The sequence below is a fragment of the Spermophilus citellus genome (genome assembly GCF_964194105.1).
Source record: "Spermophilus citellus genome assembly, chromosome: 3".
Taxonomy (NCBI): Eukaryota; Metazoa; Chordata; class Mammalia; order Rodentia; family Sciuridae; genus Spermophilus; species Spermophilus citellus.
The window spans coordinates 3,171,615-3,198,930 of NC_138184.1; the positions used below are offsets into that span (position 1 = coordinate 3,171,615).

The 27,316-nt window shown below is 64.1% G+C and overlaps 1 protein-coding gene across 1 annotated transcript in view; it reads left to right on the plus strand.

Annotated features, from left to right (window-relative positions):
* Positions 1 to 27,316, plus strand: part of KDM4B (lysine demethylase 4B) — a 114,067-nt gene that overhangs the window by 39,587 nt on the left and 47,164 nt on the right. The window contains 4 exon segments of the mRNA XM_081283512.1: positions 412 to 587; positions 1,188 to 1,302; positions 6,567 to 6,760; positions 26,993 to 27,042. Of these exon segments, the coding sequence (XP_081139638.1) occupies positions 412 to 587; positions 1,188 to 1,302; positions 6,567 to 6,760; positions 26,993 to 27,042 (535 nt within the window).

The window sequence follows — 27,316 nt, forward strand, 5'->3', positions numbered from 1 at the left end:
CCTCTAGGAATCACCACCGGTCCCAGTGGGTTGGGGACTTTGTCTCCCAGTGTCTCCTGCCCCCAGAACTAAGCTGGCCTCCTCGCAGGTGGTGGTAGGGTGACCAAGCAGCCCCTCAGTGGCGCTGCAGGTCCTGTGCTCAGCCTGGCTCTGGAGTGGCAAGTGGAAGGTCTCAAAATGCAGCCTCCGTATGTGGAGGCACCGGGACACCCGCTGCTCAGCTGTCACCATGCAAGCCCCTGGTGGGTGGGCCTGGCGCTCTGGGGCACTCCTGGCTTCCCTTGTGCCAGGCTCAGCAGGAGCGCCAGGGCCCTGGTTCTGCAGGGGCCCCCATCAGTCAGCACCAAGGTCTGGGGTGGAGGAAGCACAGCGGCAGACTGGGCGCCAGTGACCACTCCCTTGGCCTTGCAGATCATCCCCCCGAAGGAGTGGAAGCCCAGGCAGACCTATGATGACATCGACGACGTGGTGATCCCCGCCCCCATCCAGCAGGTGGTGACCGGGCAGTCGGGCCTCTTCACGCAGTACAACATCCAGAAGAAGGCCATGACCGTGGGGGAGTACCGCCGCCTGGCCAACAGCGACAAGTGCGTGCAGGCGCCGGCCCAGGCTAGGTCCAGGCACACGCTCAGCCACACAGCCCAGCCCAGCCCACAGCAAGGCTGCCAGGGGCGCCTGCCACAGTCGGGGCACACCTGATCCCCTGCCCTCAAGTGTCCATTGATGGCCCTTCTGAGAAGGTCCCCGACACCTCCCCATGTGCCACTCCCCTGTCCCACGGGGCGTGAGCTGCCTTCCCCAGGCATCCTGGGTTCTCTCACCTGCCCCTGCTGCTGGGCCACCCAGCTCTCTGCCCCGCCTCCTGTCCCCACGCCTCTGTTTCCAGCCTGGGTCCTGGGTCCTGGGTCTCGTAGGTGTCCTGTGAGGGCAGAGCCTTGTCCCTACTGCCCCAGCCTTAGAGACAGGAGCCACCTGGGCTCTGACCTCCAGCTCCAGCCACCCTGGGATGTGTCCTGACTTAGGTTCCAGCCCAGGGCCTGAGGGGACGGGCGGCGTGAGCATCCGGACCCACCCTGGATGGTCACATTGTGTGCCCGCCAAGCATCTGGGCTCCCTGGGTCCCTCAGTGGCTGGGGCTGGGCGGTGTGGCCAGCCCCCCTCTCAGCCCCGTGGGTGCTGTTTCCCAGGTACTGCACTCCGCGGCACCAGGACTTTGATGACCTGGAGCGCAAGTACTGGAAGAACCTCACCTTCGTCTCTCCCATCTACGGGGCGGACATCAGTGGCTCTTTGTACGATGACGTGAGTGCCAGGCCTGGAGACCCCTCTGGTCAGGGTGAGGGCCTCTGGGGCAGGAGCAGAGCTGGGTTGCTGGAAGGGGGCCGGGGAGCCCGGCCGCTGGTTGCCAGTCGTTCCCAGCAGGCTCTGGGGCCCCGTGGAGCCAGCCCCTCTCGTCCCACAGCACAGCGAGGGCTCGTGGCCGCGTAGGGCCTGCCCTGCACTCTGGGGACTCCACACTGGTTGCCTCATCTGCCCACCCACCTGGTGCCCTGGGTTCTCAGCCATGAGGCCGCTTGCGATTCACTGTGAGTTGGTCCTTGCTTCTGGCCAGGAGGCCTGCCCCTGCCCTGTCAACACAGGTGCCCCCTGCCAGGACTCCTCCTCTGCCCTGCACCTGACTTCTGCTCCTAGGTAGGGCTGGGGTGGGAGAAAAGCCTTGCAGAGAAGGCTCATGACCCCGCTGAATGCCCTGGGCATGAGCATGTGCAGATGTCTCTCAGAGGGCCGTGAGCAGTTGGGCCTCCCCAAGCCCTTAGCCAGTGCCATGGCTGAGTAGCCCACACTCCCGCCTGAGTAGCCCACAGCCCGCAGTCTTTGGGTTACGGGGCTGCCACCTGCAGCCCAGGTGTGTCTCTCCTGAGCACTGTGCCACAGGAAGAGGGGCACATGCTGGAGGTGAGCTTACCTAGAGACACCAAGAGAGACCCGTGGGAGATGCCCTCCTCCGGGCACAGGGAGGGCCAGGAGAGCCGCGCAGCCTGACCCACCACTGCCTTCCAGGGCCTCGGTTTCCCCACCGATCACGCAGCACAGTGTGCCTGGGCCTTGAGCTCCTGTGCGCTCCCAGCCCGGAGCAGGCAGCAAGCTCGCAGAGGCCACGCAGCAGGCTCCCGGCTCTCCGCCTGCGGGACCGCACGGCTCCCTGTGAGGCCCAGCTCTCGCACATGCTACAACTGTGGCGCACACGTGAGGGGGAACCACAGAGCTGGTGACAGTGTACTGCATGGGAAGTCCAGAGACTGGGCTCCTTGTGCCACCACCCCCTCCTCCAGGCTCAGCCCGTCCCTTGCCCCCTGCCCTACTCCTGGTGCCAAGCAGGGTCAGGGTGGCCTATGTCGGCAGCTCCCTCCCAGCCAGTGACTGTGTTCCCGGAGCTTCCTGAGGACTGTGGTTCCTGCCACTCGGTGGGGGGGGGGGTAGCGGGGCATCTTTGTGCTGTCCTGCTTCTTCTCTGCGGGCCCAGTGAGAGTGAGAGTGTCCACCTCCCCAAGCCCCCATCTCCTGCCTCAGATAGCCGCAGCCCTGGCAGCCCTCCTGGTCAGGGCGGGCCCCTTTCCCCCGGCTCCTCCCGGCAGCTGCTCAGGCAGGACAGTGGTGTCTTTCTGGGTCAGGGTGGGCTGCCTTTGCCTCCCGATTCCTTCCAGGCAACTGTGACAGGAGGCCTGGCTCCCTGGCTTGGGGCACAGAGCAGGAGCTCTTTCCAGGCCATTCCAGGCTGGTCCAGTGTTGGGCAGCCCAGCAGTGCCCATTCTCTAAGTACCAGCCCTTCCCTTGGTGACTAGTTTTCACAGTGCCCAGATGCCCTCCCCACCTCAGGTTGGGGGTCAGTGCCTGGTGAGCCTCTCAGCTGTCGCTCCAGCCCAGCTCTAGTGGCCGAGGGTCAGCGCCAGCCAGCAGCCCCCATAGCTGCGCGACCCATCGCACACCTAGTGGCCCTGAGGGGGGCGCGTCCCCCAGTCCCCTGCAGGTGGCACTCTGGGGAGTGGGGCAGCAGGGGCAGAGCTGACCCTCCACGTACCCTGTCCTGCAAGACACTGGCGGGCCTGTGGCACGCTGAGTGTGTCCTGGTCCCCCGGCTGTCGCACAGCATTGTTGCAGGCTGGGGTAGGCTCAGTGGTGGGCCCTGCCCAGCAGGCCCGAGGCCAGGGCCTCCCCAGCCCTGGAGGACTGCAGGGAACACGCCTTGGCCTTGTCGTGCGCACACACCATCCGTTCAGGGTGGGGTCCAGTGGGTCGTAGAACATTCATGGGATCGGGAAACCCTCACTGCTGCCAAGCTCAGGGTGATTCCATCACCCAGAAGAAAGCCTGTCCTCACGCGCAGAATCCCAGCCCCTGGCACCCAGAGGTCCATGTCCTGCCTGCACTCTCCTGTCCCGGATGCTCCTGTCACTGGGTCGTGCCCTGTGGCCCTGTGTGTCTGGTTCTACTGCGCACGGGGTCCTCAGGTTTCTCCACGCTGTAGCTGTGGCACGCGTGACGCTCCAGGTGTGCATGGGACATGCTCTATGTGGCCATCTGTCCACCCAGGGGGTCGTTGGTTGCCCCTGCTTCTTGGCTGTCGCCAGCTGCTGCTGTGAACATCTGGGTGCATGTCTGCCTGGGAGTGCTTTATTGCTTGGGGGCCAATGGATGAGGGTGGCCCTGCTGGGCCACGTGGTGACTCCCTGTTAACTTGCTAAGGAGCCGCCAGGCTGGGTCTGTTCTGTGGCAGCTGCAGCCTGTCGCATCCCACCGCAGGCCCGGGGCTCTGGCTTGGAGGAGTGCCCAGCGCCTGCTGCTGCGTCTGCTCGCGTCTGGCCTCCCTGGGTGTAGAGCGGCCCGTGGTCCAGGTGGCTCAGGGTGCCGAGTGCCTTTCTGTGTATTACTGGCCATTCCTGTGTTTCCTTTGGAGAAAGACTTATTTTTTTTCTCTTATTGCTTGTGCTTTGGTGTCTTTTCTAAGAAACTATTGCCAATTCCAGAGTCATGACCGCGTGCTCCTGTTTCTTCCAAGAGGGTCATGGTTTGGTGCTGTGTCTGTGATATGTCTTGAGTTCTTTTCCTTTTGTGCATGTGGGGGGTACCGGGGTTTGACCCCAGGGGTGCTCTACCTCTGAGCCACACCCCAGCCCTTTTTAACTTTGAGGTGGGACCTTGCTAAATTGTTAGGCTGGCCCTAAACTTGCCATCCTCCTGCCTGAGCCTCCTGAGTTGCTGCAACGATGACAGGCATGATTGAGCTCGTTTTGTACAGTGTGACGCAGGGGTCCAGATGCTCTTTCCTGCATGTGGTGGCCCCGTTGTCCCTGCATAATTTGCTGAAAAGACCCTTCTTTCCCCTTGAATGGTGTTGGTGCCAGGTGAGATCCCACATTCTTATTTATTTTTATTTAAAAAATAAACTTAGAAAACTTAGAATAGTTTTAGTTTTACAGAAAAAGTCAGAAAGTACCAAGAGCTCCCACAGAGCCTGGCTCTGCCCCTGCCCGGCCTCGCCCAGGCTGCACACCCACCAGAGCGGGGCGTTCGTGACCATGGACAACACTGTGTTGGTGCACCCTGTCACCAAAATGTCACAGCCCCTTGAGGACTGGCTGTGGATGTTCTGGGCCCTGTGTGTTTGGGCAGATGTGGGTGACATCTCTGCCATGGCAGTGCCACACAGTGAGTGCACTGCCCCGGAGGCCTGTGCCCATGTGTGCGCCCACTGCTGACCCTGTGGAGGCTGGCTCGTCCCGTGCCTCCTCCTGCCTTTCACAGAACCTGTGGTCGGCGACAGTGGCTGCTTTCCAGGTTGTCTTCTGAGGGGACGATGGCAGGGCTCCTCATCTTCTCCCTTCCTCCTGGTGCCCAGCACTGGGCCACTGTCGGGCTGGCTGCAGTCTTGACTATCCCTGGTGGAAGGACACCGCCATCGTTCCAGGGGTGGGCGGTCGGGCAGAGGCCTGGCGTCTCTCTGCGGGTGGCATGTGAACATGAGCAGCTCTTGCGGGGGACGCTGTGAGCGGCTGGCTCAGGCGGCATCACAGCTTAGCTGCCGCGGAGCTGCCCTCCTATGCCTGGGCTGGCCGTGCCTTCAGCGTCCCAGTGGAGATGGCTTCCTGCTGCTGCAAGTCCCCAGCCCCGGGGCCGTGGGTGCCTGCATTCTGGCCACTCGGAGGGAGTGTGGGTCTCTTACTGGTTGGGATCTGCGTTTCTGGTGCCAGCTAAGGGGTGTCTTGGTTGCTGCTGGCCGTCTGTGGGCCTCCTTCCGCGACGTGTGGGTTGGGTCTTTGGTTGAGGTTGTTTGTGTCCTTCCTGTGGAGGTGTAGGGTCCTTCCTGTGCTTGGGCAGCAGCAGCCTGGGTCAAGGTGTCTTTGCAAACACCTCTTTCAGCCTGTGGCTGGTCTCCTTGTTCTCTTACGGATGCTCCATTATTGTTTTTAAATAAAAAATGAAAAGTGGAGCCTCGTCAGTCCCACGAGCACCTCCACCTCCAGCCAGCCTGCCGCCCTGTCCCCGGGAAAGCTCACACCCACGCATCCATGTGCAGGCTACGGCGCCCGAGCCTGGGGTCGGGAGCTGCAGGACCAGGTGGGACGTCAGCCCCTTGCGCCTCCTCGTGGCCGCAGGGCAGCGCCTTGCTCCTCCAGGGATGTTCGTGCCTGGCTCAGGCCGGCCCCAGGAGTCTTCTGGCCGACAGCATGGCCTGCCACATCGTGGTAGGGGTATGTGGTGCAGCGTCAAGGCTGCTTGGGGACCTGGTTCTCCTGCCCTCACCCTGACCTGGGCAGCTCCTGCCTCTGAAGACCTTGGGTTTCCTACCCTCACCCCAAGAGGTCTGCTGCTATCCCCTTGTTGTGTCCTGGGCCCCTGCCAGGGCTTGCTTTGCAAGTGTCTGATCTGCTGTGTCCCAGGCCCTGTGGTGCTGCGGTGGGTTTGGGACGTGAGGGAACATCCCTGAGTAGTTGGTGAGCCACGTTTCACGCGCTGTATGGCAAGGGGTCCATCTGCCTGTGGAACTGGGAACCGAGGGTCTGGCGGTTAGGGCTCCATCCGCGGTGAGGGCTCTGGACGCTGTCTCCGTCTCTTCTGTAGCAAGGGACTGGGAGGACCATTGCTGGGCGTGGGCCTGGGCCCCGGCCCTGGCCCTGGACTGGCCCACTTGGAGGTCTCCTCCTCCCCTGTCACTGATCCAGAGGCACGTTGATCGTCCACCACCAGCTGCCGTCTTGCAACCCAGGTCGGCTCCCAGCGCCACATGCAGTCCGCTCTGTGGAGCAGTCCAGGCCGTGTGTGCCAGGCGCTGAGCTGGCAGGTGGCCTCAGTGGAGGGGCAGGTAGGGTGCCACCAGCCAGTGGGCCTTCAGCCCTGTCTGGGCATGGACTAATGGCAGAGCTGGTCCGGGTCCTCTGCAGAGAGTCAGCACACATTCTGGACCTGGATGTGGCCTTCCCGCTCTTCCTGGAGTACTGGGGTAGCCGGGGCCACACAGACACCTTGGGTCATGGCCATGCTGACTGGCCGCTCTGCTGCTCCTGCAGGACGTGGCGCAGTGGAACATCGGGAGCCTCAGGACCATCCTGGACATGGTGGAGCGCGAGTGCGGCACCATCATCGAGGGCGTGAACACGCCCTACCTGTACTTCGGCATGTGGAAGACCACCTTCGCCTGGCACACGGAGGACATGGACCTGTACAGCATCAACTACCTGCACTTTGGGGAGCCCAAGTCCTGGTGAGTGGCAGCCACTGCAGCCTGGCCTCCCAGGGTGTCTGGCGGAGTCAGCTGGGCCTGGGCTGCCTTCAGGGCTTAGGGGCTGTGCTGGTGAGGCGGTGAAGGTGGGTGCTGGGGGCCCCAAGTCGCCAGGGACAGCCTGGTTTCCCCTCAGTGTCAGGAGGGGAGGGGGGGGTCTCCAGGTCCTGAGCCTGTGGTGTGCAGGCCAGGGTGGGACTGACCGGTTACGGTGTCCCCGTGCCATACAGCAGCCTCCGCCTGGGGTCCTTGTCATGTAGTGGCGGTCCATGTGGGCGTTGTCCTAGGGACCATGGGCCTTGACCCTGAATGGCTCTGGCCTTGCTCTTGGCCTCCAGGCCCCAGGGTGGTCAGCCGTGGCCTGTGGCTTGCAGGGCTTCTGGTGTGCGGGGGCTGGGCAGGTGAGCTTGCAGCCGGAAGGCCACACCATAGAGACGGGGTGGCTACGTCTCAAGTGATGGCCCTGAGGGCTGTCCCAAACTGCCACCCCGTGTCCTCTGCAGCATCTGGCAAGTGATGCTGGGTGCAGCGCTCCCTTCCGCCAGCCTCTGTGGTGGCACCACCATGGGCTGTCTTCGTCTCCGGCAGCCTCTGCTCCCCCTCGCTGTGCAGCAGTGCCTCTGACTGGGGAATCGAGCCTCCCTGCCACCCACCCCTGCTGGTTTTCAGAGGGGTGGGAAGAGGCCGCACGAGCTGGCCCAGCTGGGGGGCCTGAGGAGTCATGGTGCCAAGTGTCCGGGTGTCTTGGTGTGGTGTGCGTCTGCCAGGAAAGGGGACCCCAGCACCGGGGACTCAGGGACGGAGCACAGGCGGAGCGGAGGCCTCTCTCCCTACACCCCACAGGCACTGGGCTCCACCCCACGGGCCCTCAAGCTGCGACGGGCCTGGGACCTGGACCCCTGGGGTGTGCCCTCTCCCTGCCCCAGGGCCCGTGTGGGCTGCACACACCAGACGAGCTTCGGAGCCATTAGGTGCTCCATTCCAGGGCGCCCCCTTGGCTCCCGAGCTCAGGGAAGCGTCTCGGCCTCTCACTCGCGGCTGCCCAGGCCAGGGTGCTGAGGGAGCCGGGTCAGGGTCCTCTATCTGCGGGGCCACAGCCGTGGAGGTCCCTCCATGCCTAGCCACGTCGCGAATGATGCTCCAATGCTGCTCCTTGGTGACACCGTGTGCTCAAGCAGAGTGACCCTGGTCCCTCACTGTTCCAAGTCACCCCAATCCCAGCCCCACGACCCCTGGGGGTGGAGGAATGCACGGTTCTCCAGGTTCCAAACCACTCAGCACCCAGATGTTCTAGAGAGAGGAGCCTGAGCCCCTCCGTGAGGACCAAGTGTCTTCTTTCCACCCCCCCCATCTGGTTTCTCTAGACTCAGAATACAAAAGCATCCAGGGCTCGTGTCGCCCTCTGCCTTCCTTCAGGTCTTGGCCGGGCTCCTGCCTGGGGGTGGCCTGTGGCGAGCAGAGGCGCTGGCAGAGGCGTCCAGTGCTGTGTGGACGCTGGGCTGCAGGGCGAGGAGTCAGGCTGCTGTCCCCGGGGAGGGGTGCCCAGCTCAGTGGGGGACTAAGCCAGGAGGGGCGTCTGTGCGTCCTCCCCCACCCCCACGAGCCGGGGCTGTCCTGGTGCCTGTCTGCTGAGCCTCTGGCCCACGCCTCCTGGCTGAGCTGCTTTTGCTGGATTAACCTGAATTTCCAGGGTCCTGAGTCTGTGTCTGGTTGGAGGCTGAGGAGGCTGAAATGGGAGGCCACTCGCTCCCCTGGCTTCTGGGGGATGGCTGCTGCCACCACTATGACAGATCACACTTCTTGCAATTAGAGCAGCACAGGTTTAAAGCCCCGAAATCAGTCTGTTGGGCCAGACCCAGAGGCGCCAGGCTGCCCCCAGCCCAGGGAGAGTCCGGGCCCCCTCCCCTGCCCCAGAGCCAGTAGTGCAGCGTCCTCAGGCCCCCGACCCTGCGTGACCCCAGCTCAGGGCCCTTCACCGACCCTACCTCAGAGCCCCTCTGTTCTGGGCAGTGCCGTCCACGGGTCCCTGGGAGGAGGAGGGCGGCGTGCTGCCCACGGTGCTCTGGACTCGCGGGGTGCTCTGTGTGCTTGTGGAGCCCCGCCTCCCAGGGGGTCCTGTCGTCAGCCCTGTGCCTCTGCATGGGGCCTTCTCAAGAGAGAAGCCTGGCCCAGGCCTGCTGAGTCCCCACAGGCACCCTGGTAACAGGTGGTGCTCACAGGACGGGGCAGACTGGGGCTCGGGGACGTGGGAACTCTAGGTCAGGTGTTCACATTTCTAGAATCATTTGAAGGGGTGTCGACAGGTGGGTGACAGCTCTGTCTCCCCAGCAGCCCAGGGCCTGCATTTGGGGAAATGAAGTGCCACATTCCAGGGTGTCCTGAGCCCTGCTCAGGTGGCGTTTCCTAGACGGTGGCCCTATGCAGTCCTGGGTGGAAAGGGCCCAGCCAGCGGTCACCGCAGCCCCTCCCACAGCCCTCCTCCCTGAGGACAAGCTGGGACCTGCCCCAGGCAGTGGCAGCAGGGTGGCTGCGGCTCTGGCCCCAGTCCCCCCACGTGGGTGAGGTGCCTGGCCACCACGGCTCAGGCTGCCTGCTGGCTCCTCACACCTCCAGCGGAGGCCGTGGTGTGAGTGGGTGTGCTGGGTCCTAGCCTGTGGGTGTGGACACACTCTGACCCTGGTACTGGCTGCTGTGGGATCTGAGGCTGAGGAAGGTCCAGGAGGCCGGCCCTACCCCTGAGGACCACTAGGTGGCGCTCCTGCTCTTCTGCTCTGGTCTGTGCCACCATGGAGTCCCCTTGGCTTCCACCTGCGCATCCTGCTGGGAGTGGTGCTGGGGGAGGGCAGAGACCGCCGGAGGGGCGGGGCGGGGGGCACGCTCACCCCCAGGTGCCTTGTGGTCTCAGGGTCTGGCGGGGAGAGCACCCACCTTCTCCCCAGAGCCCAGAGGAGGGAGCACGTCACAGGTGCAGGGAGTAGGGGAGCCCTGGGGCCCGAGCTCCTTCAGGAGAGGACCTGTGCCACCATGGGATGGTGGGGCCCGTGAGGGTGGCCCTGAGGTGCTCCTTCCTGGCCAGTCATGGAGGGCTGGGGGCCCTGCTGGTGGGCGGCGGTGGCTGAGGTTGGGGCGCTCGAGGCCAGGGCGACGTCAGGTCAGCAGCAGGGGCTCCGCTGTCAGGTGCAGGCGGTGTCCGGTGTGCAGAGTCCTCACTGCCCAGCGAGAGGGCGGTGCTCCTGAGAAGCCATGGCAGGTGGGCCAGGGGGCCGGAGCCTGCGGCCTCTCTGTGGCCTGCTCTTCTGTGCACGTGTCCCCGGGCCCCAGGAGGTCGCGCCCTCTGCCTGCCCGCTGCCCTCACCTGCCCTGGTTTGCTTGGGTGGCGCCTGGTGCTCAGCATGCTGGGCGCACTGCCCGCTGCCCACCTTCCCGTGGCCCTTGTCGGGAGGCCTCGGGCAGCAGCCAGTGGGCCAGCCTCAATCCCGTCAGTCCTCCTGGAGGGTGAGTGCCCGCAGGGGCCCCATGTGGCCTCAGGGGCTTCCTGCAGGGGAGGGGTGCCCCGAGGGGTTCCCCCCCCCCAATGCTGCCCTGAGCTCCCCATGCAAGGAAGGCATAGGCCAGGCTGGCGGCACCGCCTCCCCCCAGCAGGCCCTGGCCTTTAGGGCAGGGCCCTGGTGGCTCCTGAGCCTCTAGGATCCTTGTGTGCCTCGCCCTGAGGCCACCTTCCCTCTTGGGAGGTACCACCTGGGCAGCTGTCCCTGGGCTGGGGCTTCAGGAGGCTGCGCAGGCCCCAGCAGTGTGACGCTTGCTGCCACTCGCCTCGCCAGCCCTGAGCCGGTGGGGCTCCTGGCAGGTGCCGCAGGTGGTGCCGCAGGTGGTGCCGCAGGTAAGGCTGCGGGCGGCCGAGCCTGGTGTCTGTCTCCTGATGATGCTGCTCTTCTTAGGTCTGTGGTAACTTAATTGTGACTACTCGGGGTATTTTGGTGGCATCTTGGGGGGTGTTGACATGCGCGGGGTGGCGAGTTTCATCAAGCCTCTCTGGGTCTGCTGCCACTTTGGTAGTGGGATCTGTGTGTTGGAGTGACGTGAGCAGCCTGGTGTCAATAAAAGCATAGAGGGGGGCTGGGAAGGGCAGCGTCACGAGCCGCTGCCCGCAGCCAGGCCGAGGATGCCGCAAGCAGTGGAGTACCTCCAAGTCCCTCCTGAGGCGGGGATGGAGAACACTCGTGGCACCTCGGCCTGCGGCCTGGCCCTGAGGGCAGGTGGGAATGGGCATGGGCACCGGGGACGCTGGGCAGTTCCCCCTGAGCCCTGTGGGTCTTCTGTGAGGGGTGCTGGCCCGGGCAGCCCGGGCTCATGACTGCAGGGTGTGGTAAGCTGGCGACAGTGCCCTCCAGCAGGGGCCACTGTGGGTGCACTTGTCTAATGCCCAGGGCCACAGGCGGTGTGCCGCTAGGGCAGGTGAGGCGCACTGTGCGTGCACTCGCCTGAGGCCTGCAGGCGGCCAGCTCTCAGTACTGTGGCAGGACACCTTGGGGCCCCTCATGGCGGGCAGAGCTTCATTGGCTCACAGTTTGGAGGTTTCAGTCCACGCAGTGGGATCCGCACATCCTGTAGGGACAGGTGAAGGCCACCCCCTCCCTGTGGCCTGGACGCCGAGGACGGTAGCCCCAGGGTCCCACAGCCTCTGGAGGGGCACACCCCCCCAGGCCCCACTCCAGTTGGCTCTCCCAGCTCTCAGGCTGGAACTAGGCCTTGGGGGACACTCCAGATCCAAACTGCAGCAGCCCGTGTCCTCGCTGCATGTCCCTGGAGTGGGGGAGGGAGCCCCACTGGGGCCAGGGGTACAGCAGGCCCTGGTCAGCCCTGTGAGCCTTAGTGCTGGGCAGTTCTCTGCACCCAGGGAAGGTGCTGCCGGCTGCCGCCCTGCGCTGGGCGCCCCAGCACCTTCCTCAGTGTCGGAGGCCAGGGGCCCTCTTGGGCTGTGGGACTCGAGTAGGGTCCGGCTGCCCCTGTGTGCCCACGTGCCGGGCCAGGGCTGGCAAAGCCTTGGGTGCCCATCTCCCCTGACCCATCAGGCAGGATTGGGTGACAGCCTGAGGGCTGGCTGGGTGCTGGGTGGCATGGGGGCGCAGAGCCTGGGCCTCCCTAGCAGCCAGCAGCCGCCAGGTGCCACCGTCCCCGCTCCCACTCTCCAGGCTGAGGCCCGCCGGCTCCTGCTCCAGCTGGGCGCCTTCCCTGCTGGGAGGGTCTCCCATTCCCTCGGCCTCTGTCAGGTGGGGCCTCCTGTTTCCTGCTAGACCCCGACAAGCAGAGGTGGCACTCCCACTGTCAGCAGGCGTGACCTGCCCGTGACCCCGGGGCGCTGGGCATTCCGAGACCCTCACCGCAGGCTCGCCTCCACCATGGCTCTGGTCCCTCTCCTGGCCCTTCTGCTTCCATCTGTCTCCCAGGCCCCGCGTGGGGTGCAGGCTGCGGTGACTGGGAGGCCGGGAGCCCCGTCACCTGTGGACAGGAGCAGGCGCTCCGAGGCAGTCTTCTGCTCCCGGCCGGGGCGGCTAGAACTGAAGAGCGCCCTTGAGCTCTGCGAGACGGCGGCGGCCCTGGTGCAGCCCTGAGCGTCCTTGGCATTTCATGGGGGTCTCACGGGTGCGGGATTGGCCAGCTCTTCCTGCTGCCAGGGAAGCCAGTCCTGCAGCTCAGTGCCCCTGAGGTGGGCGCAAGTGCTCGTGGGGCGAGTTGCCCGTGTGGGCCTCCGAGGCTGTGTTCCCCGTGAGGGGAGCAAGGGTGCCTGCTGTGTGGCTCAGGCGGCCTGGCCCAGGCGGCGTGTTGGTGTCCCCAACTGCTGGTCTGATGCCCTGCGAGGCTGAGCAAGGCCCTTCTTTGGGCAGGGAGCCTGCCGGCTGCTCCCTGGCCCATGCCACCCCTGGCTGGCATGCTCCCCGTGCCCAGAGTCACCTGTAGGCCCTGGTGGGTCAGGCAGTCTCTGGGATAGACGCCTCCCTCCCACGTCCTCTGCCGGCTCCTAGAGCCTGGCCTCAGGCAGCACTGATGGGCCTCGGGGGACCAGAGGTGCAGGGTGGAGGCAGGCAGCCTCCTGCCATGAGGTGTGGAGGCCTGGGGCTCACTGGAGGCCCAGGGCCTGGCTGGGTCTGTGCTGGCCTCAGGGGCTCCCGAGTGTGAAGCTCAGCGCCCGAGTCTCCACCAGCAGCAGGGACCTGGGGCCACATTCTCTGACCCTAAGTGCTACCCCCTCCCGCAAATTGAGTGATCCTTCCCAGGCACCCCTGACCCCGCCCCAGCTGGCTGCAGAGGTTCCCAGATGAGGTCTGGAGCAGGGACCTGAACCTCTGCAGAGGTGGCAGGCCAGCCCCCTGCGGGCCGCAGTGAGGACGGGCCGCAGCCCTGCAGCTTCGCGGACTGGTTGAGTACCTCGCTTCCCTGTGCTGTCCCTGGCACCAGGTGAGAGCACCAGACAGACATGTGCCCCCGCTCCTGCCCACATGCTTGTCCTGACCTGGCCTGCCTCAGTGGCCATGGTGGCAGAAGTCCCCAGGGAGTGCAGAGTTCCCAGGATGCTCGAGGCCAGTCGCCATGGACCGTGGGCTGTGGGAAGCCACCCGGTTCTTTCCTCAGCCATAGATACCAAGCAAGGTGCCAGGGGTCCAAGACAGCGTTGCTGAAGAAGGTCCGACGAGAACAGAGTGCCGCAAGGGGGAGGTGCAGGGACCCTGCTCCTGAGGAAGCGGAGACTGAGGTGGCAGGGTCTGAGAGCGGGGTGTCTCGACTCAGGCCGTTGGCTGCCCGGTCCTGACCCTGCGCTTTCTCCCCATGCACCTGAGTCTGTGTGCAGGGGCCCAGGGCTGCCATGGCCACTGTCCCTGGGCTGCTGTCTTGCCGGTGTTGGGCTGTCTGGGACATTCTTGACAACCCTTCCCAGAGAGGACGGTTGTGTCCCACCGGCCACACCTGCCCAGGGGCCCTGGCCCGCAGGCAGCAGCTCTCCCGGGGGCATGCTGAGGGCTGCAGGAGCCCGGCGCCCGCTGCTGGTTCTGGGCGATACATGGCACTGGTGCCCCTGTGCTGGGCATGGCTGGGGCAGGAAGGGCCCTGCCTGGGCTCTTGTGCTGGGGACGGTGCACAGCGGTGGGCGGCCCACTCCTCGCCCACCGTCCTGACCGTCACCTGCTGGCACCTCGTGAGGCATGAGTGTGCACGGCAGCTTGGCGTCTCCAAGGCGTCCTGGACTCCACGGGCCTGGCCCCCTGCCACGCTGGGTTGCCCTGAGTGTGCTGCCTGGGAGTCAGCACGTGGGCTCCGCGCACCCACAGGCTGCGGAACCGGGGGCTGGGATCCCATGAGCTGGCAGAGGCCGCCACCCCCACCCCGATGCCCGGAGGGGGCCGTCCTCCAGCTGGGCCTCGCCGCTCTCCGGATCTTGGCACCGCCGAGCCTTGGCCGGGGGCTCACGGCCGCAGCCAGGAGGGCTGGGCATGCCGGGCGTATGGAGGGACAGCTGTGTTATCCCTGGCCCAGGTCCCCTCCCAGCCCTCCTTACCAAGCCCTTGGCTCCATTCTTGTCACAAGCACTCTGTCACGCCTGATGCCCCTGGCCCAGGCCTTCTGCTGGTCGAGAGTGGGCAGTCGTTCTGAAGACAAAAGCAGCTTGGGTCCTCAGAGCGGTGACTCCTGTCACCGGAGAGACATAGGCCGCACATGGCACCAGATGCCGCTGCCGTGAGGACAGGTTGCCGCCAGCTGCTGCTGTGTCGGGGCGCGTGTTGGAGTGGCCGGGGCACAGTGTGGTGGCGTCAGCCTGCAGAGCTGCTTGCCAGCCCACCTGCCCCAAGGCTATGCTGGGACCGTCCCCAGGACCAGCGGCACCCAGGGCCCTTGCCAGCACCCCTGCGGCCCCTCACTCTCTCCACAAGCTGCTGGGGACACCCCACAGGCTTTGTTCAGAGGCCGCAGAACAATTTTAGGGTCCAGTTTTGCACCAGAGAGCAAATGTCCCCACACGCTCTCCCGAAGCCAGCGGCACTGAGCCGGGGACACGCTGGTGTCCTGGGAATGTCCCATCACCTGCTGCAGGACCACGTATCCAGCAGGGTTGGGGAGGTGGCTTGTGGTGGGCAGGGTGGTGGCGCGGCCACGAGCCCCGTCTGTCATCGTGCCCACTCCTGTGGATGGCGCGTCCCGCCTTCCTTTCCTTCTGTGTTCCTAGCTGTCGGGGACACGATGCCTTTATTGACTTGTGTGCGGTGCTGGGAGCCAACCCCGGGTCTCACATGTGCCAGGCCAGCCGCCTGTTTTGAAGCGTCGTGTGACAGAACCCCGCAGGTTCAGTGACCTCTGGGAGAAAGCAGTGTTCCCACATGCAGTGTCCCCTCTCGGTGGCCCATGTGTTCAGTCAGGGCCCGTCTGTGGCAGTGCATTGACTGAAGACTGAGCTCTGCTCAGATTCCTGTGTCCCCTCACATCCCTCTTCAGCCCAGACCCCTCGTGATGGTGACCGCCTGCCCACCTCTGGGCTGCCACTGCTTGCCGGGGACCTGTCCTTGGGAGGAGCTGGCCAGCTCCTGCAGAGGGAGCGCCCTGATGGGGCTGCCTGGTTGCTCCTCTTGGGCAGGGTGAAGACACTGGGCTGGGGAACCCCTGTGGCCCTTGCTGCTGAGGCTGACCTGCACCTGGCCCCGGTGTGTAGATGACCTCTGTTTGTCCTTTTCTGTACTGTACTTGTTGAAATAGAATGTGACCCCCAGATTTTTTGGGGGGGGTTCTGGGGATTGAACTCGGGGCACTCGACCCTGAGCCCCATCCCCAGCCTTTTTTTGTGTCTTATTTGGAGACAGGTCTCACTGAGGTCCTTAGCGCCTCCCCGTTACTGAGGCTGGCTTTGAACTCACGATCCTCCTGCTGCAGCCTCCTGAGCTACTGGGATGATAGCGTGGCCACTGTGCCTGCCCCCCTCCTCTTAAATGAAGTATTTTAATTACTAGAAAAAAGAAGCTCGTGCAGAGCAGCCTGGTGCCCGGGTTTCCGGGCGGACGGACACGGACGGGCTGTGTGCTGCCCGGTATTTCCCATCTCTCTCCCCTTCCCCCTCACGTCAGGTTGGCGTTGGTCCCTGGAGGAGCAGCTCCTGCTTTGGTGGCTCCAGAGTCGAAGCCCAGGTAGCTGGCCCCAGCCCAGGGCTGACACCAGGGCCTGACACCAGGGCGCAGGGCTAGGGCACGGGGCAGGCTCCCCTTCCAGGTTCCTCGGGTTGGTGGCAGAGTTGAATTCCTGTGGTCAACTGAGATCCCTGTTTCCTTGTTGATGCCAGTTGGGGGCCACTGTCCCCATCCTGAGGCTGTTCCCTCTGCCGCCCAGCACAGGTGTCCTGGTCAGGAGGGCCCAGGAGGGTCCCTGATGGGCCTGGCCCCCTGGGGAATCGCCCCTCTCAAGTCTGCTCCCTAAGTTTTCAACAGCCCTGCCACCCGCCCCCGGGCAGCCAGGAGGTGACTGAGCCCTGGAGCCGGGGGAGCTGGGCCCGAGGCCGGCCCACCTAGGATTCCGCCTGTCCCCACTGTCACTGGGCTGCCCTTCTCTGGCCTTTCTCCTCCTGAACGGCGAAGTGGGGCAGGAAGGCCCCAGCACCCGAGGGCTGGGGAGGTGGCTGCACAGGAGGCTGAGGTCTCCCCAGGCAGGTCCTGCCAAGTCCCCAGGCAGCCCGGGACTTCCATCCTCCGCTGGGATAGCAGGCGCGGTCCCCAGGCCATTGGCCGCGTGGACACCCACACCAAGGACAGATTTTCCTGCCTGTCTGCCCCGCCGTCTACCCATGTGGCACCAGCTTACTCGTTCTCCTGGCTGTGACTCTGCCATCATGCCGTCCTTCCGTCTGTCGGTGAGCACGCGGTTGTCCCCGTGAGGCACTGGCAGGAGACCTCACAAGCCTCGCTGTTGGCCACTGGCAGAGCCACGCTTGTTTCTCGCAGTGTCTTGTTTGCTGTGACCCTGGGCTGTGGCCGTGGCCCAGGTCCTCACTGCCAGGTGAGGCACAGGCCGGCCAGGCCCCTGCTGAGGCCGGGGAGTGTGAACGGGTGCCAAAGCCCACCCTCCCGACCGCTGTCGCGTCCACCCCTGACACATGGTCCTAGAGGTCATGAGGGTGGCAGGCCACGGGGCACAACCCAGGTGATAAGGGGGCCGGGATGTGAGGGGCAAGAGAGGAGGGACCCTGAAAGCTCCGCGAGCCGCACCCCGCCCCACTGTTGCTGCCGCGGCTTCTTGTGGGGACGGGGAGGCGCCACACACCCGCTAGGCCTCGGGGATGCTGCCTCCTTTGAGGTGTGGCTGCTGCGGCTGCCTTCATTGTTGGTGTGCTCGGGCAGCAGGTGCTCTGGAGGTGCTTCTGCCCACACCCACACTGGCCAGCACCCAGGCACCGGGCAGTGCCCTGTAGCAAGGGAGGCTGGGAATGGTCTGCGAACGGGTCCAGGAGGAGAAGGAGGGGCAGAGAGCCACAGCTCACCTCTGCTGCTGCACAGGCCAGGTGCCTGCCAGGCTGAGCACAGTGGCCTCCGAGTTTAGGGGGAGATGGGCAGCCTTGTCAGAGTGCCCACTCGGGCATAGCACAAGCCATGCCAGGCACAGATGCCATCTGGAGGGGGATCATCGCGTTCCTCACGACAAAAACACTCAGGGTCCCTCCAGGGGAACTGGGCAGCATGAAATAACCACACAAGAGACAGAGATTTTTCTTTGGGTTCCTGTGACGGCTCCTCTGACCTTAAGGGTCCACAGAAAGAGCGAGCCAGTGCTGAACCCTTTTATTGAGGAGAAGCCATTCAAATAAGGCCGGGGTCAGGATTCAGGGGGCTGAGTCTGGCTTCGTGATGTCTGCTGTCGGCAGGTTGACTGACATCTAGGAAGGCCACACCCAAGGGCAGAGCAAGAGAAGGGGATACCCAAAGTGTTTCCATGGAACATTCTATCCCAAACAGGGCAAGGGGTAACATCACCGAGGAACAGGTGGGCGTAGCTCAGTCCATGGGCAACACACCTATGTCTGAACACATTCTGCTACTTCGAGGATCGGGCAATGTCCAGGTCACTAAGAAAATGACCGACAGAGCCTCTCTGATCATGGGAAGGAGAGTGCCAGTCATTCAGCAAGACCCCCACCCACAGGGGTTCTTGGGGTGGCCTTGCAGCCAGACCCGGGCTCCCCAAGGTGGAGATGGGAACTGTGGCTCTGCTGGCAGAGGCGGGACGGGGCAGCCTGTGGGGTTGTCACCCAGGCAGGAACCAGGAGCCAGATCTGGGCCCAGCCCTTGTTCCTGGAGGTTCCAGCCCTCAGCCTGCAGGGCCTGGGGGCCCTGGGTGCTGCAGGAGCCTCGTGCTGTCTGTCCAGGCGCCCCACCACACGGCTGTAGTTGTGTTGTCTGTCATTTGTGGCTGCGGGCAGCGCTGGCCCCCTGCCCAGCCCCTGGCGTGGTCTGCAGGAGCAGATGGCCTGTGCTGGCGAGTCTCTTGTTCCTGGCAGGCGCTTCAGTGGGACGCCAGTGCACGCCGCTTGCTCACGGTACCCGGGAGGTGGGGGTCTGTGCCTTGGGGAGGCAGGTGTCCTGTGCCCAGGCGGCCAGTCCTGCCTCGCGCTCCTCTGTAAGACGCCATCAGTTCTGTCTGGAGTGTCGGGGCCGTCATCAGCCAACCTCACCAGGCAGCTTGGAGAGGGTGTCAGGTCACCCCTGGGGCCCTCGGGGGACCTCCCACTTTAGAAGACCACCCGCCCTGCTGGAGCCGCTTCCTAGCCAGCCGAGCTCAGGGGCAGGTCTGGTCTCATGAAAAACATCTCTCCTGTCGGTGCGACTTCTGGTGGCTGCTCTGGTGCCAGAAGGTGAGGGCGGTGGCCTAGGAGTGGAGGGCCCTTGCTGTCTGGGTGCGAGTTGGGTGCTGAGAGCGAGAGCCCTGTCTCCTGGGCGTCGCCCAGCAGCGGGCACGGACCCCTGGGAGCCTAACGAAGCAGGCAGTGCAGGACTGGCCAGGTGACAGTGGTGCCGCTGGCCCCAGTGAGCAGCCTTCCTGCAGAGTCCCGGCCGCCTACCTCTGTGACCTGACTGCAAATGCGCTCAGGTGCCGCACACAGCCACAGCCTCGTCAGCAGGAGCAGGTGAAGCGCGTGCTCCAGCTGGTGCTGGCATTAAGAAGGCAAGTTGGGGCCCTAGGACCACCTTGGGGCAGTGGGTCCCACTGTCACTAGAACTCCCTGTCACCAGTGCCTTGGCTGTCAGGGCTGACCAGGCCCCAGTGTGGGTGTGTGAAGGGGAGGCAGAGGCCATTCCAGGGCACCTACCTGGGCGCGCCTGGGCCCCCACAGGCCCGGATGACTGCCTGGCCCGCTCCGTCGCACACCGTCTGCCCCGCGCGGCTCCAGAGCGGCGTCCGCCCTCCTCTCTGGCGGCTGCCAACCCTGCTGCGGCCCCGGGCTTGGCCAGCCACCGCCTCCTTTCCCCTGGCCCTTGTTCTGGGTCTGCAGAAGGGCAGAGGACGGCTGTCCTGCAGCTGTGGCACTGCTCTCGGTGGACCTGCCCTGGTCCCTTGCTTGGTCCTCCTCTGTGTTTGGACAGGAGCCAGCCTGGTGGCCGTGCAGGCACCACTGGGCTCCTGGAGGAAGGGCAGGGTGGGCGCCACCGTGCGGGCCGTGGGCTCACAGGAGGCCGCCTCCTGCTCACTCTGCGAGCCGGGATTCGGGTCGCTCCAGCCAGGGACTCGAGGCTGCCCTGAACGGGGGCAGGGAGTGTTGGGTGGTGCTGGTCCCAGCACGTTGGTCCCCTCCGTGCTGGCCACAGGAGGCCAGCTCCGACTGCAGTGCCGTCACTCACCGCATGCCTGCCTTTTGGACCCTCCCTGAAGGGTACACGGGGTGGCAGGGAGGACGCACCGACATGGGCACATGCTGGACTTCCTGGTTTGGGGTTTAACTTGTGGCCTAAGGTCAACTGGGCACCAGCTTCCTTTAGTTCAGTGTTTAATGGAGGCCACCCCCACCCTGGCCTCTCGTGGCCTGGGCCTTAGCAGGGGGGCAGGGCAGGGTGCAGCCCGCGCTGGCGCCTCAGGTCCTTGGGGACGACGGCCAGTGCCTGGACCACGCCCAGCCCTGCCCACAGTCCAGGTGACGCTCTTGATCTCATGTGCATCTCAGTACCAATGTCATTCTTTGGAGCCATCGCTACTGCTATGTGACACCGGATCCTGTAGTCTCTTGTCCTGGAGAGCCATCCTCTCAGATCAGGCCCCTGTGGCTCAGGAAGGCCTTTCCCTGCAAGCAGGCCCCCAGGTCCTGCAGATGTCTGTCTCGGGGGGTCTCGTGCTAGGGACAAAGGGACCAGCTCCCAGCAGGGAGGTGGGGCCTTGGGGCAGAAGCAGGGAGGGTGTCGTTCTGTGTCGGCCCCAAGGGGCCTGTGCTGCCCGGGCCAGCTATGCACATGGCTCTCGCCCTGCGAAGCCCAGGTGCCCACGCCCGCCTGCGGGGCCGCGTCTTCGCCCTCCTGCTCCTGCAGTGGCCGCTCTCCCTGCTCCCTCCCAGCTGGGCCCTGGATCCCGGGTGCTCTGGCGGTTCCAGGGCTGCCTGTTGGTCCTGCCCTTGGGGCTGCCACCCGCCTACGCGTCTCCCTGAGGTCTTTGTGTTCCACTCTCACCTGGGTGGCCCCTCAAGGTCTCCATCTTCCGGGCAAGACTGTCGGCAGCACTCCGTAGGACTAGGCGTGGTGATAGGCCGCTGTGATTGTGCCTTCCCATGACCGCTGTGTCCTTTCGCTGTTATAGGGAGGCTGTGGATCGTCCTGACTGCAGGCCGGGGGCGTGTGAACCTGCTTCCTCCACACAGCAGTGGCCCCACGGCTGTGCAGGTGCCCAGAGCAGAGCAGGGCGAGCACAGCTGCAGGCGCCCTGCTGTCCACCACCTGGCCTTGTCCGTGGCGAGGGGCTGGCCTGAGCAGCCTGTGGTCTGAGGGAGCCTTTCCTGCTGGAGGGCCCTTCCCTGGGCTGGGGCTGGGCCCCAGTGCCGCAGACTGACGTTTGCTCCCTTAGAATCGCGGACCCAGGGGCTTTTCCTCCGGGTGTGACTGGTGTCCTTGGTGTGGAGCTGGTGGCTGGCCGTGGTGGGCCATGGCCTTCCTCCGAGTCCTGGCGGGCTGAGGGCCTGCAGTGCAGTGGGCGGTGTTTGTGGGGCCTGCCTGCGGCTCTGGGGTCTGGGGGTGTGTACTTGCTGGGGACGGAGCCCGGGGCCCTAATCTGAGCCTCCCCCAGTCCTGTGGGGTATTTCACTTAGGATGGATGCCTGTGTGTGACTGGCCTGCCACTGCTGTGTCCTGTCTATGGGGACAGTTTCCTGTTTATTTCTCCCTCAGTTCGTCCACCCACAAAGCGTGCCAGGTTCCTGCAGCGTGCTCCGTGGTGTCCCTCTCGGCAGGCAGCTGGCCTCAGCGGGAAGCAGGGAGTGCCAGAGGCCCTGGGGCGTGTGCCTTTCCCTGGGAGCCGGGTGACCTGCACTCCCTGGTGTTCTGGCTCCCCTAGTGAGGCCTGTGGAGGAGGCCACCTGTGGCCACAGTGCCTGGCCAGCTGCTAGGGCAGCACTGCAGCCCGCCAGCCGTGTCCTTGGTGCCAGCCAGTTGTTGGAACAGCTCTCCTGAGGCCAGTGTCCCTGTCTTGTTAAAGTCGCCTGTTCCAGGGCATCTAGGTGACACGCCGTCTCTGTGGTCAGCGTGACTGTGTGGCCCTGGTTCCACTGTACACGCAAAGGGCCGGAGCAGGGGCTGCCGGCCTGGCTGGGAAAGGGGGTCTCGCAGTGGGGCTCGCAGGGGGTTGCCCAGGGCTTCCGTCTACCACGCGGCCTGCGCAGTGGTTTCATTAATGAGGTTCTGGCATTCAGTTAGTTAGAAGAGATCAAAGTAAAACACACAGACAGTACCTTATTTTAATGCTAGGTCCGAGACGGCTCGGTCTCCCTGTTTCCCTGCCTCCAGCCGCTCAGCAGGGCAGCGAGGATTACTCTGGGCTAGCAGGAGAGAGAGAGAGCGAACACGCCGGGGATCAGCCTTTTATTTGGGGGAAACAAGAGATTCAGGGGAGAATTCCATCCAATGAAGGTTGAGGGGGGGCTGAACTCCAAGGTCAGGGTCAGTGATTGGGTCTCCAGGGTCAGTGGTTACGCACACCCCCACACGGATGGGCTCTCTCATCAGGAAAGGGTCGGGATAACTCCGACACAGCCAGAGTGCCTCAGGCCCTTAACGGGAGTCACCCAATCACGTGTCAGAATGGCTCCCCACACTTCCGGGCGGGACTAGGTGGTGTTCCTGCTTGGTCTGTGCTGGAACCGTCCACTGGGGCAGGGCCCAGGGCCATGGTGGGACCTCATTATGCCCATCATCGGGGGCTGCTGGCCCTTGGCCACAGTGGCCTCCTGGGCTACAGGGGGTGGCATCCTCCTGCAGGGCGCGCGCTCTGGTGCCTCAGCCCCGTGTGATGAGGCCGCGGGGAGGCGAGGGCTCTCTGTCCGGAGTGGTGCCGACACTGTGAGACCAGCTTCCTGGCCCCCGCGCACCGGCTGAGCTGACCTTCCAGATGGCTCCTGCCTGTACCATTCTGACCCTCACCCTTGGCAGGGGGGGACAAGGCCCTGCCTGTTACCACTGTCACCTGGTGGCCAGGGCCTCCTGATGCTGGAAGCTTCCAGGCTGATGTTGTCACTGGCACGTCACACAGGTCTGAGGAACAGCCGATATGGTGACTCCTGTCCCTGGGCTCCAGGCCAGCTCAGCTACGGGGACCAGGGGGTGGCACAGGCGAAATCTATTGTAAGGGGCCAAGGCCTCAGTTCATGGGCCTCTTCCTAAGGCCTCGTCCTAAGCCTCTCCCAGGGTCGTGGGCTCCTGGCTGACCTGCATGGCAGCAGCCCCTCCGGCCCTGCCTGTCCATGGCCTGGGAGAGAGAGGAGGGGCAGAAGCCGGAGGGGTAGAGGCCACGGGGCCGGCCTGGCTCCCGTAGACCCCACCCCCACCCCGCCTTGGTCTCCCTGATTTCCGAGGTCAGATGTCACTGCCAGAGCAATGACAGACCCTTGGGGGTGCTGTAGTGCCTGTGTTTGGCAGTGTCATCTTGCCACACGATGTCCCTGCCCAGAACTCCAGCCTAGCCTTCCCTGGGGCCTCAGGTCCCCCACCCAGGAGGTGAGCCCAGCAGCCACCTCGGCAGAGCAGAGCGGGGGGGCTGTGGCCCCAGCCCGTGTGCTGGCTGTGCGTGCCGACGGATGGCCCGGGCGCAGGCCCTTGTCCCCGAGACAGTCTGTGTTCCTCTTCCTGACACACTCATTGAATTTTTAACTCACAAGGCATTTGCTTATTTATTTTCATTGTTCTTGATAATAATTCTAAGCCATTAGAGGGGAAAATTATATTCAAAAATGCTGTTTCACACTTTATTTGTTTGATGATTTAGAGCGATAGAAAATAGCACATTTGCTGGCTTTTATAGTCTGATAATTATTCACATCCATCAAGCCATTCCAGGGGGGTAAACAAAACACCAAGAAAATTACACTATTAATAGCCGCTGCCTCGCGCGGGAAGCCTCTTCCCGGCTGGCCAGCTCCGAGGCAGTGGCCACCCAGCTCGGCCGGGGCAGTGCAGCCTTGGAGACGCAGGGGGCCTCTCCTTCCCTGGCCTGGGCTCAGTCACTGAGCTGCTCAGCCACCGGCCAAAGAGCCACCGCTGAGCCCCAGCCTCCGATGCTCTGAACCCTGGGTTCCCCCCATCAGCTCCGGGGACTCGTCAGGGGCCACGTGGGCAGAAGCTTCTGCACCGCCAAGGCCAGTGCGTGGTGTCTGAGGTGGCTTTGCGGCCAGCCCGGCCTTGGCCTGCTCTCACATGGCCCTAGAGCCTGCCGTGGTCCCTGGCCTCACGGAGCCACCCTGCCCATTGTCCTCCCTGGGACACGGCTCGTGCTCTCCAGCCGGGGTCCTTGCGTGGCCTCCTTAGGGTGGCCGTCACTGGGGGGGGCACTATTGACCCCCCACTGTAGTCACTGAGGTGGGGGAGAGGCCAGGAAAGGCTGCCAGCCAGTGACCACCCACCTTCCTTAGGTATCCGTCTTGGATCTCCCAGACTCAGGAAGTTGCTTCCTTCTGGAACCTTCCTTCTAGAGCTAATCCTTTTGCCACTACCAGTGTGTTTCCCTGTGGTCTTTAGAACTGTTAAGCTGCCAGGCCATGTTTGTCCCCACTGTTCTGAGGGTTCCCAGTTGGAGAGCAGCCACTTCTGGGCCCGTCTCTTCCTACGTGCCTCACGCGTGACACCACTCCGAGAAGGTTTCCGAAGAGGGCACGAGCCATGCCGTCCCTGGGGGTGCCTCCGGGGCCATGCCACACCACCTAGTGCTGTGGAGCTTGCTGCGTCTCACAGGCCACTGCAGGTCACCTGGGGTGGTTGCCAGAGACGGCTCGCAGTGCAGAGTGGCTGGAGAGGCAGAGCTGATGGCTCGCGGGTCTCACTGGCACCCTCCTAGAGTGCTCTGCATGGGGACTGAGACGGTGGGGGAGGGACAGCCTGAGGGTTCTAAAAACACAGACAGCCGCCAGGGGGGATGACTACAGAGACAGTCCCCCACAGCCACTGTGGCCCGCCCTCCTTGGCCCCCAGACAGCCCAGGACAGCCCACTCCGGCCTTGCCGAGCCCAGCTTGCCGGAGACTCCATCACACCCGGGGCTCGGGTCCAGGGGTAGGCCCCAGAAGGTGCCTGGAGGGAGGAGCACGTGGGCCCGTGTGGTCCAGAAGGTTGTGGCCTCCTGGGCTCTGGAGGTGAGAGGAGGCCAGCCCTGGAGGGGGCAGAGGAGCCAGGGGACACAGGCTGCATGGGGCTGAGGTGCTGCTGGTGGAGAGGGAGGGAGAGGGGCCGGGCTCTGCCGGGCGGACACAGGGAGAGGCCACAGCAACTGCGCGGACAGGAAGGAGGACAGGAAGCAAGCTGCAGGCACGAGCAGCTCCTGTCCAGGGTCGAGCTGGCAGGTCCGTAGGAGGTGTGGAAGGATCTGGAGGCCACCTGCCCCAGAAAATGTGCAGGAGCCCTGTGCTGCACAGCTGGGCTGCTGCATGCAGAGGAGCCACCAGGGGTCACTGGCAGGCAGAGAGGTCGGTTTAGGTCATGGAGTTTGACCTTGTGATGGGGACTGAGCTCCCAGGGAGCCAGACAAACTGCCTCCCTGCCTCGGTGACCAATAAAAACAGCTTTGTCTTACAGCCCCGAGAAATGGCTTGCTAATAGCCAGACAGATGCTGCTTCTGCCTCGAGGTTTAGCCAACAAACATTTTCAACCCAAATATGCATTTTTCCTGTTTCTCCTCCTCCAGAGCCAGATCTGAGTCTAGGGATGCCCCAGCGTGGTGCCAGGCGTGGGCTGTGGTGACAGTGGCAGTGCTGTGCTCTTGGGGGAGGGGCCTGCCAAGGCTCTGCACTGGAGTCCCCAAAGGGTCCCTGGGGCCTTCCCCTGCACACTGACGAGACTAGCTCTGGCTGCCCTTCCTCGCCACCTTCACTCTCCTCCCTCCTGTGTGATCTGCCCTGGCCACCTGGGCCCTTGTCACCCTGGGCTCCCAGGGCACCAGGCAGCTACCTGGAGCTGCCCCGATTCTGAAGGCAAGCGGCACTTGGGACACTGGGCCTCCCATGTCTGTGGAGCCTTCTCGGCCAGGCGGTGCTTGGTGCATGTGTCCCTGAGGACCCAAGCCCCTGGCCCCGGATGCTGCTAGGCCCTGGGAGGTGGTGGGAGGTGCAGCGGGCTCCGGGCCTGACAGCACAGTCCTGGCCTCGGAGGCTGCGAGCTTCCCGCCCAGGAGCTGTGTGCGTCTCCAGGGGCTGCCCTTCCCAGCACTGGCCAGCGTCCCACAGTCTGGGCTTCCCGATAACAGAGGAGCCGCGTTCCAATGTATTAAACTTTTAACATCCACCAGATTCAATTAATCTTATCTTTACAACTCCCAATTACAGGCAGTAATTAAGTGAAAGCTGCATTGTCGGCTGGGGGTACTGCATTCATCATCCCGCCTCGAAGCCATAAATTAGTTCCTTCCCGTCCTCCTCGCTCTTCCCAGAAGGCACAGGATGCTTCCTTTCCTGGGTGGGGGTGGGGGCACCAGTCCCAAAAAAGTGCTTTGGGTTGGGATTAACTTTTATCATCTCCACATACCTGATAAAGGGCCCTTTAAGAAGGAATGACCTCGAGGATGTCCAGACAATGATAATTTCTGAACAATGGAGTGAAGGTGCCTGGGTTGCCTCAGGCAGGGGCCCTGGAATGTGCCCAGGAATTTATTTTCATATCCCATTTAGATTAGAGAGACTGTTCCCTCCTCTCCTGCCCCCACCCCTTTTAATCTTACTAGGAAAGAACTTCTCAATTGGTTGGAATGGCCTCGGCCGGGGCTCTGAGGCCAGAGGCCAAGGCCTGCTGTGCCCCCTCCTGCCCGGCTCCCCAGAGATGCTGGCAGCCTTACTCTAGAGGGGTCTCTAAGCCTGGCACCATCCTTGGGGTGGCGTCCCGGGTGCTGCAGCGTCCTGGCCTCCACCCGCTCCATGCCAGGACACAGATGTCCCAAGGCACCCCCGCTGGTGGGCAGTGGGCTGGGCCGGGCCAGCTGTGCAGCTCGCCCCCTGCCAGGCTGAGGCTGCCGCACCGTCCCTGGCGACCTCGCCAGCTTGCACACATGGCGTCGGTGGCATGGGGCCCATGGCATCTGTTGGCAAACTTTCTGTTACATCTTTCTTACTGATGATGGCGCCTCAGTCCTCTCTCAGACGTGAGTGTGTGAAGGAAAGCGTGCTAGGTGGTGAGAGTGAGGCCTTCCTTCGGGAAGCTTCTTCCCTGTTGGTCCCCGGCCCGGGAACCCCACAGAGGCGCTTCCTGCTGAGCTCTGAGCACAGCACACCCACTGCAGCCCCAGTCCAGCTCTGTCTTTGCTACTCTGTCCTCAGCAGGGTGTAGTGTCACTTAGCTGGGGATGTCCCCTCCTGGCCCTTGCCTCTGCTGTCGCAGCCTTGGCCTGGGGTTCTGCCTTTGCTCCCTCCTCCAGCTGCTCCTCGCCCCTCCCCGTGGGGTCCCACCCCCCCCCCCCCGCCTCCGTGTGCCCACCGTCTGCCATGTCTCCGCTGGCCTCTGACCTGCCTCCCTTCTCTCGTAGGTATGCCATCCCGCCGGAGCACGGCAAGCGCCTGGAGCGGCTGGCCATCGGTAGGTGTCTGCGCCCACGGGGTGCAGGGTGGACTGGGCCGGCAGGCGGGCCGGGGAGTGGCGGCTGTGGGTTCCGGTTGGGGACAGCGATATGCTTCAGGACACTGGTATCCTGTTCCCCATTTTCTCTCTCCCTGGGGACCAGATCCGCATCCCACCGTGTGTGGTCCCCGTGTCTGTTGTACCTGAGGTCCCGGCCTGGCCGCGCTCCTGCAGGCTGGGAGGGCGGCGTGTTCTCGTGGCCTCATGGTGCCTGCGCCTCGCCAGCTCTCTA